The 13,723-nt window shown below is 34.6% G+C and overlaps 1 protein-coding gene across 3 annotated transcripts in view; it reads right to left on the reverse strand.

Annotated features, from left to right (window-relative positions):
• LOC138698095 (ankyrin repeat and death domain-containing protein 1A-like) overlaps window positions 1–13,723 on the reverse strand; it is a 1,102,342-nt gene that overhangs the window by 92,276 nt on the left and 996,343 nt on the right. For all 3 annotated transcript variants that reach the window (XR_011331695.1, XM_069823807.1, XM_069823808.1), the window contains exon 10: window positions 1,639–1,737. Coding sequence is in view for 2 of the 3 variants with exons in the window: in XM_069823807.1 (XP_069679908.1) it covers window positions 1,639–1,737 (99 nt within the window). In the remaining variant the exon portion in view is untranslated. The remainder of the gene's footprint in view (window positions 1–1,638; window positions 1,738–13,723) is intronic.

Consider the following 13,723-nt stretch of genomic DNA (forward strand, 5'->3'; position numbering starts at 1 on the left):
GTGGCGATCCTGCTGGTTGTTTTCTTTCACATGTTACCGTTTTTAATATGGGGATAGTCAATCTGTTATATAATTATGTGATCAGGGATTGTGCTAACAATGACAGCAATTAATACGTTTCATGTTTCATTCTCTGTTGATTTTTGTGTTGTTTTTTACTACCTTAATTGTCAATTAATGTTTTTGCGTCAGCCATCTAATGTCAGCTAGTAGCTCGCATCAGCTGATAGCGTGGTCTTTCAAATTGGCAACGTAGGCTGTAGTTCCAAGTACGGCAGCTTAACTGTCATGTCCAATCTTTCGAAAAAATGGGTATAACAGAATTAAGAGTGAGAGATAAATCACTTTGAAAGAGGCGAACACCTGGAGCTCTGCGGTGATAGGTGTCAATTTTTTTACTTTCATGGCAGCGGAAAAGTTTCTTTTACAGTCCCGGATAATTAGATTTTACCTACAGTTTGATTCCTAGCAATTATGAACGCAAGAGATGAGTTCACTCTCTAGTTGTTAATGAAAAGAAAAAGTTTCTTACATCAAATTAAACAATTCTAGGCATGCAGGTTAAATATGCAATAGGCAATAGGCAACCGTATAAAATATTGTGTGACTTCATGAGAAATTAATTAATAATGCTAATGAAATACGTAAGAAATTAATTTTGTCACCATTAGAAAATGGCCATAAAGATACATAATGAGAAACAGTTAATTTTGCGGAAAACATCCAAATTAATTGTAACTGTAAATGATTGGAATTTTAAGTTTGTATCTGTTCTTACTTTTACATAACATAATCTAAGATATCTATTATTTATTGCTGGAATTACGTAAATTTACAACAAAATATAGTAGTTGAACTAGATTATTGGATTGTTGCTGTCTTTTTTCTTAGACATCGTTTTTATTTTCGATATCATATTTTCAGAAAACATTTAATTACACAGTTTTCAATTTTAGAAGTGTTCGATTTAAACTATCTTACGACTATCATCAGCAAATAGTAATATTAGCATTGTTCATGACAAATTTTATAATTGCGTTTATACACTAATTGGCAGATGTAAGCCTACCATATTATGACTCAGATTAATACTAGTATGAGCAGATCATGGATAAAGGAAGTACTAATGTTGTCATTACGAATAATGAGTGAAACTTTACCATTAAATCCGCCGAAATACTAGAATTTTGGAGGAAGAATAATTTATAATTGTTTTTGATTCTGAAATCTATGTCTTAACACCGCCAAACGTTTCTGGTCAGATGTAAAAATAAATGTGTATAAAACATATGCGTTTTATTCGAACTCTAAATTGAAATTGTATAGATATCGCAGTTAATAAGATTGAGGGCGTTAAATGAATTGTGATAATCTATGGGAAAACGCTAAAAAGGCATTTTTATTCAGACTGTAGTTAACCACACTCCACTGTACAAATTGAGTCTTAGAGCGATCGGATTTATTACTCGACCAAGGCGAGTGGAGCTGCGGGCGTAATATGAACTATCTCGATGCGATATTACGAACGCAAGAGCAGTAGCGCCACTGCTCCGGGCTGCAGGACTCTATTGGCCTTGGTCGAGTAATACTACCACGTCCTACTACTGTTATCTGACGAGCTTCTGTTAACCTTCTTACCACATTGAGCGCGTTGAGATCTGTTCCTTTGGTAATGAGCAGCTCCACGGTTTCAGTCTCGTTAGCTTGACACGCCACGTGCAGGGGCGTGTTTCCGTTCTGTAACAATCATAACACATTTCAGTAACACGACTAATTTTTCCAAGTGGCGTCAGATTTTTTGTGAATATTGTATTCATTTTAAAACATAAACGTATTTAACAATAACCCTATAGAATAATATTGTAACATATTTTTTCCATTTTGAAAGAAGTGAGAATATAGGTAGTCTGCCACTATGGCTCAGTGGATAGCGCGTGCGCTTCCCAATCAAGCGGTCCATAGTTCGATTTTCGTTCGATATTTATAGTCTAGAGCAGTCATGTCAATTGATGCCCATAGGAGCAAGCGCGCGCTTTAGAGCTCAGGAGAGCCTGATCGCTTTACAGCGGAAAGGAGAGAGACAGACGAAAGAGGTAGTATATGCCGCTTGGTCGAGCTATATTCAGGGATGGCCAGCACTGATTCAATAAAAAAAGGGAAGAGAACTTATTAAAACTGTAACCATGTTAATTTTTAGATTTGTCTGAGAAGTATAAGTGCATTATAAGAATGTAAGTTTTAATTTTAATGCTCATTTTTCACAAGTTTGATTTTTTATTCAAAAGAAATATTTTCTCAACTTCTTTTATAGAAAAGTGAAATTTTCAGATATAGGCCTATTTATTTAGTAGCCTTACAGAATGTTTTCGTAAATCTAATATACCGTAAATACGTATTACTGAAGATAGTGTATTGAAAATTTTGAAAATATTCGCATGGAAATTGTTTGTAAGGAAATGAATTAACAAAGCAACTACTGTTACATCATAAGCAAAAGATATATGCCCATGTGTTGTAAAAATGTCAGCTCTATAGCTTCAGCATATTTCGAGAAAATAATTTAATATTCTGATGTTAGGAAGTTGCTAACGAATATCACCTTAAAAGCATATGCGATAAGAGTTATGTTATGTAATATTAGTTACACTTAAAACATATACAGTACCTAGGTAACTTTGCTTTGTACTGTAATATTGTTTTGATTAGTTTATTGATTACTTTTATAAGGCTAAAGATACCATCAATATAAATTTCAACTTATCATGTCATACTCAATCTCTTTTTTTGTGGGATATCACTTTCTTTATGAATGATGTGTTTCATCCATTTAGTACAATATAGTTGTACTACTATGGAATTTATGTGAATATTTCTTCTTAACTCTTTATTATGTTATTAACGTTTAAAACACAACTGCAATATTAAGAAATTGGTATTAGTACTTTTATTTTACAGACAATATAGATAATATCAAACAGAAAGAAGCCATATAAAAATAACGCCATAAAATTTCACGTTCCGTTTGAAGTTTGTGCACCACTGTTTTCTTAATCCAACAGGCTGCTTATTCATATACACCAGGGGTCGTCAGCACAGAGCACGCTGGGGCTAGCCTCTCTTACCCGCGGAAAATTCAGTGCACTATAGTGCTCTCGTAGCTACTAGCGGGTATGCTCGCTATCTCTCCCTGTTGCACGACGGTGCACAAGGGACGGCACCGCGTAGAGCCCGGACGAGAAGTTATGGCACCAGCGCGAGGGACGCATTTTAGTTCGTTTGCTTGGACTCGCCCTCACACTCAACTGGAGGGGTGTTGGGTTAGTTGGTTACTAGCATTCCGAGTGTTCAGATCGTTCTGCTACTACCGCTATTGCTAATACTGAAAACATTGTCCTTCTGAACGCCCTCATTGTGGCATTGTCTAAGGTGTGAAATCATAGAGTAGTTCATAGTCAAGGATATGAAATGGCTTACAATGTATGGAAATTCATGTCAGAAGAGGTTGTAAATGAAATACCAATTCCATTGAAAAGCGTGTGTGCAAGAGTACTGGCTGCCACTGGTATTTCAAAGTGAACCTTGGCAAGAATCAAGAAAGAAGGGGAAAATGTTGAGGCAGGAACAGCAGATTCTTTCTCCAGTCCGGAAAAATCACAGCCGAAGAAGAAGATTGTTGCAGCTGTAGACAGTTTTGATGAGGAAGTCCTAAGAAGACTCATCTATAATTTCTACGCTACGCATAAGCAGAGGCCGGCTCTGCAATCGCTTCTTCCAAACATGTATGATTATGTGAAGAAAGTAGAGAACAATGACATTGAAAGTGAGCACGTGATGGACAGTATTTTGGAGAACATATCCATAAACTTAGGGACATCTGATTCCAGCACAGATCAGTCGTCTGATTCGGACGGAGAATAAGAATATAAAGATGGAATAGCGGACGTAATTTTATTAGGTACCCTCGGACTCTTGAGTAAGAAAGTGGTGATACTAAGGTAAGACGAATGTTTTTAGAAACAGATGAAACGGATATGCCTGCCGTTCTGAGCTTGGGAACCGTAACCCAAACAACCCCCACTTCTCTACCCTGCTGGGCGGGAATTTAAAACTTAGCGCAGGTTGGTACCATAACATCTCGTCTCAGCTCTACCCATTGCACATTTCAGCGAGTGCTGACGACCACTGATATACACAACCCTTCCTCTTTCCATACTTAGCGCTTGCGCCCGCGCACGACGTCAAGGTCAGAAATGCGCTTGCTTTGACATCACTGGTCTAGAGAGATAAAATATTATGTCAGAAACTGTGCAAATAATACCTATGTTATAATTACAAGAATCCTTTCGTAGTAACGAACATTTCAACAATTTAATTTGTTCGAAGACCAAATTTGTATCTTATTCTTTCATTAGCATTGATTAGAACATACCTTGTCATTTGAAGCTTTAAAATTATAAAAAAAACAACGCTCATAAACTCATAATAGATATGTGTCCTGATGAAAGCACAAAACGTTCATACGTTTCAGATTCTGAGCTTGGTAGATGTAATTAAGTGCGAGCGCTTTGATTTTGACGAACGACGCCTGGGGTGTAGAGACCAGATATCACTGAACTGCAAACGTGCTTATCCACTTCACAAGTCAGTAAACTGCTGACTATGGGATTTTAGTAGCTTTCGGAAGATAAGTCATTAGGGGGTTGCCATGTATTAGCTCAGCGAAATCGGGATAAATATTAAATACATTGATATCTAAATATATTAAAATGAACCACTGTTTAAATATTTTGTATTAAATTTGACAATTTATTTAACTGAATACTCAAACACAATAACATTAGAGTATTTTTATAACAAGAAAATTCAAGTATATGTATTTTATAATTCAGGAATTTTAAGCTATGTATTTATAGTTTTCTGTTGTATCTACAGTATACTAATAGAAATAAGATATACTACATTTTGTTTTAAATTATGATAAAATTCAGCTCAGGATATATTTTTCACTTTTCTACTAATTATATAAAGAAGACGATCTGTTTCAAAAGAGTAAGTGAAAAATACAGAAGAACTGCATCGCATTATACACGAAGTACTATTTCCTTGACATGTATAGTGAAGATAATGAAAGTTTTTATGTTTTTATTCGGGTCCACATTATTGATTTAATTTCCGTTTACTTTATAAGTTATAGTTAAAGACAGTAAACTATACACAGGAATATCGATGCCCCCGCATATATAGGTTCTTAATTTTTTATCAAATAGTATGATAATCTACTATCTCTAGTGATCAGTAAAATCGTACTACCTGTCGAATTACAGTTATTTACGTTTGTGGGAAAAACAGCGAACGATAGGCTATGTTTAAATGAATTTATTTTCAATTTCTAGTACGACGTATCCTACAACATAAAGTTCCGTCTGTGGGCCGTTTAACAGACCAATCGAAAGACCGAAGGAACAAGAAATGAGCCAGTCAACCCAGCCACTCTATCGTTATCTTTGTTACTTCCTAAAGGAGGATATGCTAAGAATTGTATCGCTCTTTAAAATCAATCGCTCTAGGCTAGGTTTAAACCGGAGAATATCCGATTTAATAGCTATTATTTAAACGCTAGATCACGGAGGACGACTTAAAATATTAGGAACTAACTGCTTCATACCGAGAAAGTTTGGGAACTTCGTCTTAGTTGTAATTTAATTCAAAGATTGTTCTCGGCAACTGTAATCGCACAAACTTGATGAAGTAGCCGAGTGGTTTAGTAGTTTAGGACTGCATATGTAGTATGTACAGCAGGGATCGGCAAAAATGTCATCGTGATCATTAGCAATAGTGACGTTGCAGGCGCAGCGAAGTAAACTGTCTTTGCTTCACCCCCTCTCTTCCGTCCAATTCCCCTACAACGCCATTACACAGGCATCTATCAGTGGCGGGTTACCAGATAAGATTTAGATTGCTTCTTTCTCAAAACCTTCAACGCCTGTTCGGAAACTTGTGTTTAAGGAACAGTATTTGTTGTGCACATGGTGAACATGGTGACAATGTAGACGCCTCTTGTATTCTAAAATTGTAATAGATAGTTATAAATGAAACGTCTAGCGACATTACGACACGTCATAAGATTATCACGAAATCATAGGTAAGCATGAACATATCCAATGTAATTATAAACGGAAATGTATAGTAAAAATAAGTACAAACATAATTTTCTTTTTGTAGGGCTGGACGGGGCGAAGCAATTAAAACATAAAAAAACTAAATTCAAATAACAGTTCTGTATTAAAATATGATGAAACAAGCTATGAGTCAAAGGGAACTCCATGCAAGTTATGTTATTGCTTTGAAAATCGCAAAGTCAAGTGCTATAATGAAGAACAGTTCATTAAAACATGTCTGAATAAAGTGGCTAACATTATTTGCCCCGAATAATTTGATGTTGTTAACAGTATTATCCACACGAACAATACAAAGGAGGATAAGGAATATTGAAACATTAGCTGAACGAGAAATAAAAATCAAAGATGCATAAAAATGATTAATTTTACGCTTTAGATGGAAAAACAGATATTGATACAGTAGAATTGGTAATGTTCACTCGCGGAGTTACGAAGGATCTCTCTGTATAAAAATATTTGATAGAAGTCATTTCACTTAAAGAAAATACAACAGGAGAGGAGTTATTCCAAGCATGAAGAAAATATATACTGAGAACAGGGCTGGGCACCAAGCGCTAATTCTACTCTCTCACGGGGAGCCATATGACTTCTCTTCAACCGCGCAGCGTTGATTTCGTAATGGATGAATATTAAGCGTCCCCGTTTAGAGTTTGGATTCGCTCCTGGTGCCCAGTTCTGCTGTAGAAGAAATGAATCTGAGCAATTTGTATTTGTAGTAACATAAAGGACTCGAAATACGACTTTAAAAAAGTCTGCTAGGTGGAGTAACGTGTTATTAAGAGAGCTGGAAATAAGTGAGGGATAAAAAACACCAGACTGGCTTAGATTTATTTAAAATGCTTTCCATAGAAAATATGTGTAGTCCTATCATAGGTCGCCTGCTGCTACCCTACATAGCTGCTAGTTTTGGTTCTATATTCAATATATTTCGAAACACTTGTTTTCTGAACGAAAACTTGTAAAATCTAAACAAAGTTCGTAACTAATAGACGAAAATTTACGAGTTGTATTAAGAGTGGCAAATTGTGACGTATTTTTCTAGGTTGTTGTAGCACAGTAAAAATAAAGGTGAAATAAAATATAATCTGTCCAAGTATAAATCAATATTGTACAGTCTACATATTAGATGCTTGTGTTGAGAGTCCGCCACTGAGATCCGAACGGAGTGCTGTATACTCCTCGATTGTATTGCGGCTTGCGTCCAGTGATGTCGTGAGTACAAATTTGCCGACGGCTGATGTACAGTATCTAGTTAGTGTACAGATTGGAATCTAGCCATAGATTTTAATTCAAGTTTTTATCTATCTAGGTCTCGTGCAGTGGCTACGCTGTCTAACTAAGCCGAGGCGTTAAGTTTAGCGGCATGGATTTAGAGCTGGTTCAAGTCTTCATGGGGAAAGAAATTTTGACATGAAATTTCGACGAATGTAGTTGATGGTAGAAATTTTGTAGTACAGCACAGAACTTTTTTATTTTGTTTTTATTTTTTTAGTGGGTTATTTTACGACGCTATATCAACATCTGAGATATTTAGCGTCTGAATGAAATGTATGTATGTATTTACACTGCAAGTGGGCAAGCACCCGGTGGCAGTGGTATGCACAATATTAACAATACACAATAAAATGATAACCAATACACAATAAAATTTACAATACACAATACAATTTTACAACACATATACAATTTTACACACAATACAATAATAATACATAATACAATTTAACACAATAATAATAAAACATAAAATAAAATACCTCATTTTACAATACAGCCTACATAATTATGTATAGGTCCTACATAAGTTTCAATAGTCTTTCACTTTACTGTCATCTCATTCCCTGTAGTGGCACTATGACGCATTTCACTGACACTTTAGCACACATTTCACTGACACTCTGTAACACATTTCACTGACACTATAGAACACATTTCATTGACGCTATAAATTATCACTGATCGGAACTGTTCACTGCACTGTAAAACCATAACTTCACTGACTCACCTCGCTTCACTGATACAACAGTTCAAATAAGTCAAATAATTACACCCTTATGCATACTTATAAACAGAACTACATTTAAACTAAACATTTCTAGTCTAAGGCCCTCTTACACGCTAGTTTTAAATAATTTACAATTCAAACCAAGGAAGTAAACTCGTCAGCCTAGATAAATACATGTCACCTTAAAAAAATTAAATGTTGAATGTCACCTCAATTTTAATTTTCACTTTATATACAACTTTTTAAATTATTCTTGAATCTCCTTAAGGAAGGACAGCCCTCAAAGACCGCTACAGGTAGGTCATTCCAATCATTTATAGTTCTAGAAGGTGAAATGAGTCCGGGATCCAGCACTGAAAGTTATCCAGCATTTGCTCGTATTGGGTTGAGGGAAAACCCTGAAAGAAACCTCAACCAGGTAACTTGACCGGGATTGGAACCAGCCACCTGGTTACGCGGTCAGACGCACTGTTACTCCACAGGTGTGGACATGAAGCCAAGGTTCCTGAGGGGTTTTGTCAAAGCCATTTTCCATTCTCTTGTCATTTGAAAGTGTAAGCAACGTTTATAACAATTGGCCTACATGTACACCTAGCCACTATTTTAGAATGATTTGCTTTGGAAATAAATATTGAAGTTAGATTGTATTGATAAAATGAAAATATTGGCAACATGAAAATCAGGGAAGCGGTGTACAGACTAAGCTTGAAATTCCACAGTAGAGAAATGTAACAGATCCAAAAATTTTGCTCTTATTATAAAAGATTTACTGCAAATTAATACGACAATTTTATAAACAGTAGCGTTAATGGATTTAATAATGTGTTTATGGTAATCGAAAGTCACAACTTTTTTTTTTGTATAATCCATTTGAAGTAAAGAACATCTAACAATAAGAGGCAAATGTAAAGTAATAACGCCAAATTTCGTATTGACACAGTTTTTAACTGGGTATGGGAAATTCGGGGAATACTTAAATAGATGCCATATTGAAAACGATGCAACATGAATTTGTGGGGAGGAATATGAACATGTCAAACATTACATGATTGTCCAGTTTTTTGCCGTGAAAGATTCGAATTTGAATTGTTACTGAACTCTTTAAATTACACATTTACTAAACTGTTAACCAAGATACTTACGATCTCTAAATCTTGTAATTATTTTATGTCCTTGAATAGAATGTTTTTTAAACTGTGAAATGTTAAATTATTCCGAAAAAACATCGTATTAGTTATAATCGAACTATTATGTCACTGGAAGTAATTAATTTAGCGTGTTATAATTTTATTATTGGTAATAATTTTTAAATAATATATTTGATTTCTAATTTGGGCCATTTCATATACGTAATATCTCTTTATTACTATTTGTTAGTAAAATCACGTGTTTAATTTGCAAATGTCAAATCGTCTCTTAGAATAGGCTACAACTTTATTAGACTATAGCTAATTATTGTTTTTAATGTGTTTAATCTGTAACTGTAGTCAATCTATTATTATTATAATTATTATTATTATTATTATTATTATTATTATTATTATTATTATTATTATCTCTTTACTGTTAATTATTGCTTTTAAACCATGTGTCTAATTTGTAATTTTAAGTAATTTCTTCTGTTATTCCTTTACTGTTTATTTTTGTTTCTAAACCCTTTGTATTACCTCTTTACTATTGTATATTGCCCCTAAATATTTTCATTATTCGTTAGTTGTAAGTTATTACTTGTCTCATATTTTCTTTATTGTGCGTTGTTCCTGAATGATGTATGTAAATTGTAACCGTAAACCAACGCTTGTAATATCCCCTCACTACTCTTTATTATTTTATTGTTCTTGAATTATGTATTAATTTGAAACTGAAAGCCAGATTTTCTTTTATCAGTCTACTATTGATTATCTTTTTAAAGTCATGTATTTAATTCGAAACGATTAGACATTTCTTGTATAATATCTTTCGCATTGGTTATTATTCCTCAAACATCTAAATAATCTTTGGAGTCATTCCTTCACTAACGTACAGTAGTGGCAAAAAAAAAAAAAAAACCGGACCGACCCTTGTACCTGATTTCAGAGCCTTGTTCATTTGTGACAGCACGATAGACTGGTAACTAAGACTTTCGTGGTTCGAATTCTGCCTGGGAAGGCAACCTTTTTTTTTTGTTCCTTATTCAGATTTATTCCCAATACTTTTCGATTGCAGCGATATTTTACTACTTAATTAACTTGTTATTCCCAGAGCATGAATTTTACCAATTTATTTTCTAATGGCTTTCGAAATGGGCTAAGTCAGCAGTCGAAACTACAACAATTTCAACAGATTACTCGCTATCTTGTGAATGAGGGCGTGGCATGCGCAGTGGCTCATTTCGGGGACTTCGATTATTCCGTCGGCCCGGTTTTTTTTGCCACTACTGTACATACATACTTCCATATAATCCATGTAACTTGTAACTGTGACCATTGTTTTGTATTATCACTTTACTAATGTTCATTGGTTACACAATATATCGATGGCTGAGAACCAGACTGTTCTAAGTCTAAATTTTTATAAGTAAGAAATCTGTGTTTCATTGTGTTCCATGTCCTTGTCAGCATGTATGAATCGAACAAAATTGCAATATTCCTTTTCATAAGGTTGCTATGAAGCTATTCCAAATTGTTCATGAAGCTTTGAATGTCAGGAGCTTAAAATAGCTCTCCTGAAAAAAAAAATAGTAAAATGGACTTGGAACGGTCTGGTTCTGAGCCATCGATATATCTTGATGCCAACTATAAACCTAATATACCTCAAGGTGGAATAGAATTTACTGTGTAACAATGGAAAATAATAAAAGAAAAAAGTAAAGACCATGTGTATATTTGCTTCCACGAAATTCAAAGCTGCCTCTTGACAAAGCTCAACAGTCAATTTGATTTATAAAATTATTAACAAATGAAATGTGCATGCAAGCATTGGTTTTTTAATCAAATAAAATTGATCGAAAATAAGTATCCTATTGACTTTTACTTATAATTTTAAAACCGTGAATCAGTTACACAGGGTGTTTCAGGACCTCTGGGGGAATCGATAGATCTCGCAATGCGGATCATTTCCCGTAAAACAACCCATGTTCTCCGATGCCTCGTTTAGGAGCTAAGCGATATCGAAAAAAAGACAGGTTTTAGTGACATGAACAATTATGAAATGAATTATTTTTCAAGTATATTTGCTGACAAGTTGCAAGTGTTCAAAGTGTCTACCCTGAACCTGATTACATTCATTACATCGTCGTAGTAGTGGTTATTGGCCTGTGTCGAATTTGGTCAAAAGCAGCTAATACTCGGATAGTCGGTTCCTTTCTGGTGTCAATTTGAGTGGTGTATTACTTTACATGTCCAAAAAAAAAAAAAAAAGATTAAGGGCGTGAAGTCGGGTGGTTATGCTGACCGTGCAACAGGCCGTGCTCTTCCTATCCATTGCTCTTCGTAGATGTTGTTCAGATGTGCTCGTACAACTAAGTTTAAGTTCGTTGAGACGTTATATTGAATCACATGTCCCCTCACATCGTGAAGGGTACATCCTCCATGAGCAGCGGAAGTGTGTTCCGAAGAGCGCTCCATTCAAACGGGGCAGCAAAATTACAGGACACTTGTAACATTCCGCAAGGGTACTTGGAGAAATAAATTACTAATTCATTTCATAATTAACTGTAAATGTCACTAAAACCTGTCTCTTTTTTTTTTTTTTCGTTATCGCTTACCTCCTACACGAGATATCGGAGAATATGGATTGTTTTACGAAAAATGATTCTCACTGCGAGATCTATCGATCCCCAGAGTTTGTTGCAGAGGTTCTGAACCAGCCTGTATACGTAATACTAAGTAATGATAATATTAAGACATAGCAGCTATTAATTACAGTACCGACATTGTATCTCTAAAGTAATGGTAATTGAGACATTTTGGGCATATTTCGTATATCCGAATTTTTGATAACACGAAGCATTATCATTTCCGAAAGCACTTAGAGAGATATAAGCTCGACTGTCCTATATGAACTCAGAATTCTATTAAACGTCTACGAAATGCACGAAGGGTTTGCAGTAGACAGAAGTCCCACATGAATGAACGCTTGCATTCTAATACTGGTCACGTAGAGTTGACATGGAAAAATGTTCCCATATAACAGAGTATAAAAATAGCTGCTGGTAATCCCAAAGCGACATCTTGGGAAATCCATCGTCATTTTACACCGTTCTTCAAAACCCCCATCAGCGATAATACTTAATTTATGAGGGTCGTAGGAAAGCAGGCAACCAGTTACCGGTAAATTTATGAAACGAGATATTATAATGAATAAATAAATACGTGAATGGATTCTAAAAGAAATGGTCCCTGATATCTTTTGCACATAGTAGGTATTTGATGTAGCATGGTTTCTTGAATAAGTTATGTCAGAAAAACTAATGAAATAACGTCATTTTTGTTAGTATAAGAATTATCATCTGACAGAGAACTTATTCGTAATCAAATGGAGTTCTGTAAAATGGATTTTGAATCAAATATATGTTATTTTTAGCGTAAAATTATATTCCGCGTTAAAGAGCAGGTAATTTATTTGTCGATAAGTGTAACAATATACATTTCTTGTGTGATGAGTGGAAGTTTGAAATAAATTAGATGTTCACATGTTCCAAAGAAGTAACAAGGATACAAGTTTAACAATGATTTGAAAAATCATGATTGTCATGAAATTAAATATGTTGCTTCTGAAAGTGAACTAGGAATGCTATCATTCGATAATGCATGACGCAAGAATTCGAAGTTATGGTTATTTTTCGTTGAAAATGTATTCTTGTTTACTTAAAACAAAAACTAACTTAAGCCAGGCAAGACTTCTCCAACGCGAACACAATTAGTGGAGCCTAAAATCTCTTATTCTTTATTCATGATTTTTTACCTACGTTCTATGTTTATGAATATATTGTTAACCCGTGTCCTATATTAATGTAGACTAGTAATACTGACAGAAATATGAGTAGGCCTAAGTGTAATTATTTACCATAAAACGAATGTCGCAGGAAAATAGTTCTGTGAAGAAAAAAATAACAACTTACAAGCTATATGATAAAAATGGTTGTGTTTCAGTGAGGATCTAAGCTGACAGTTACGCTGAAGTACTTTTCCTGTACTTCTGAATAAATGAGATCACTTTATCAGCTGATCCCTGCACTACTAAAAGAGTAACTTCGTTATTGCAGTGAAGTGAATCGAAAGAAGTGTTGGATCACTGAAACGAAGCTACAATCGAGCTCTAATTCTTTTAACACTAGGCTCTCTATTCTTTTTTCCAACCTGCTCATCGTCGGAGGCGGTAACACTTGAAAGAAATTCAGAAATAAACGTATATAATATAAATATATGATATGCATATAATAATTCATTCTTAGGAAAGTTGTTTTTCTTCGAATGCTAACTACGTTGTCCCTTTGATAAGTTATTTTATTACGTAATAAAATAATCCTCCTTCCAAAAAAATAATCATGTACATTCTT

This window comes from Periplaneta americana, chromosome 4 (genome assembly GCF_040183065.1).
Source record: "Periplaneta americana isolate PAMFEO1 chromosome 4, P.americana_PAMFEO1_priV1, whole genome shotgun sequence".
Classification (NCBI taxonomy): Eukaryota; Metazoa; Arthropoda; class Insecta; order Blattodea; family Blattidae; genus Periplaneta; species Periplaneta americana.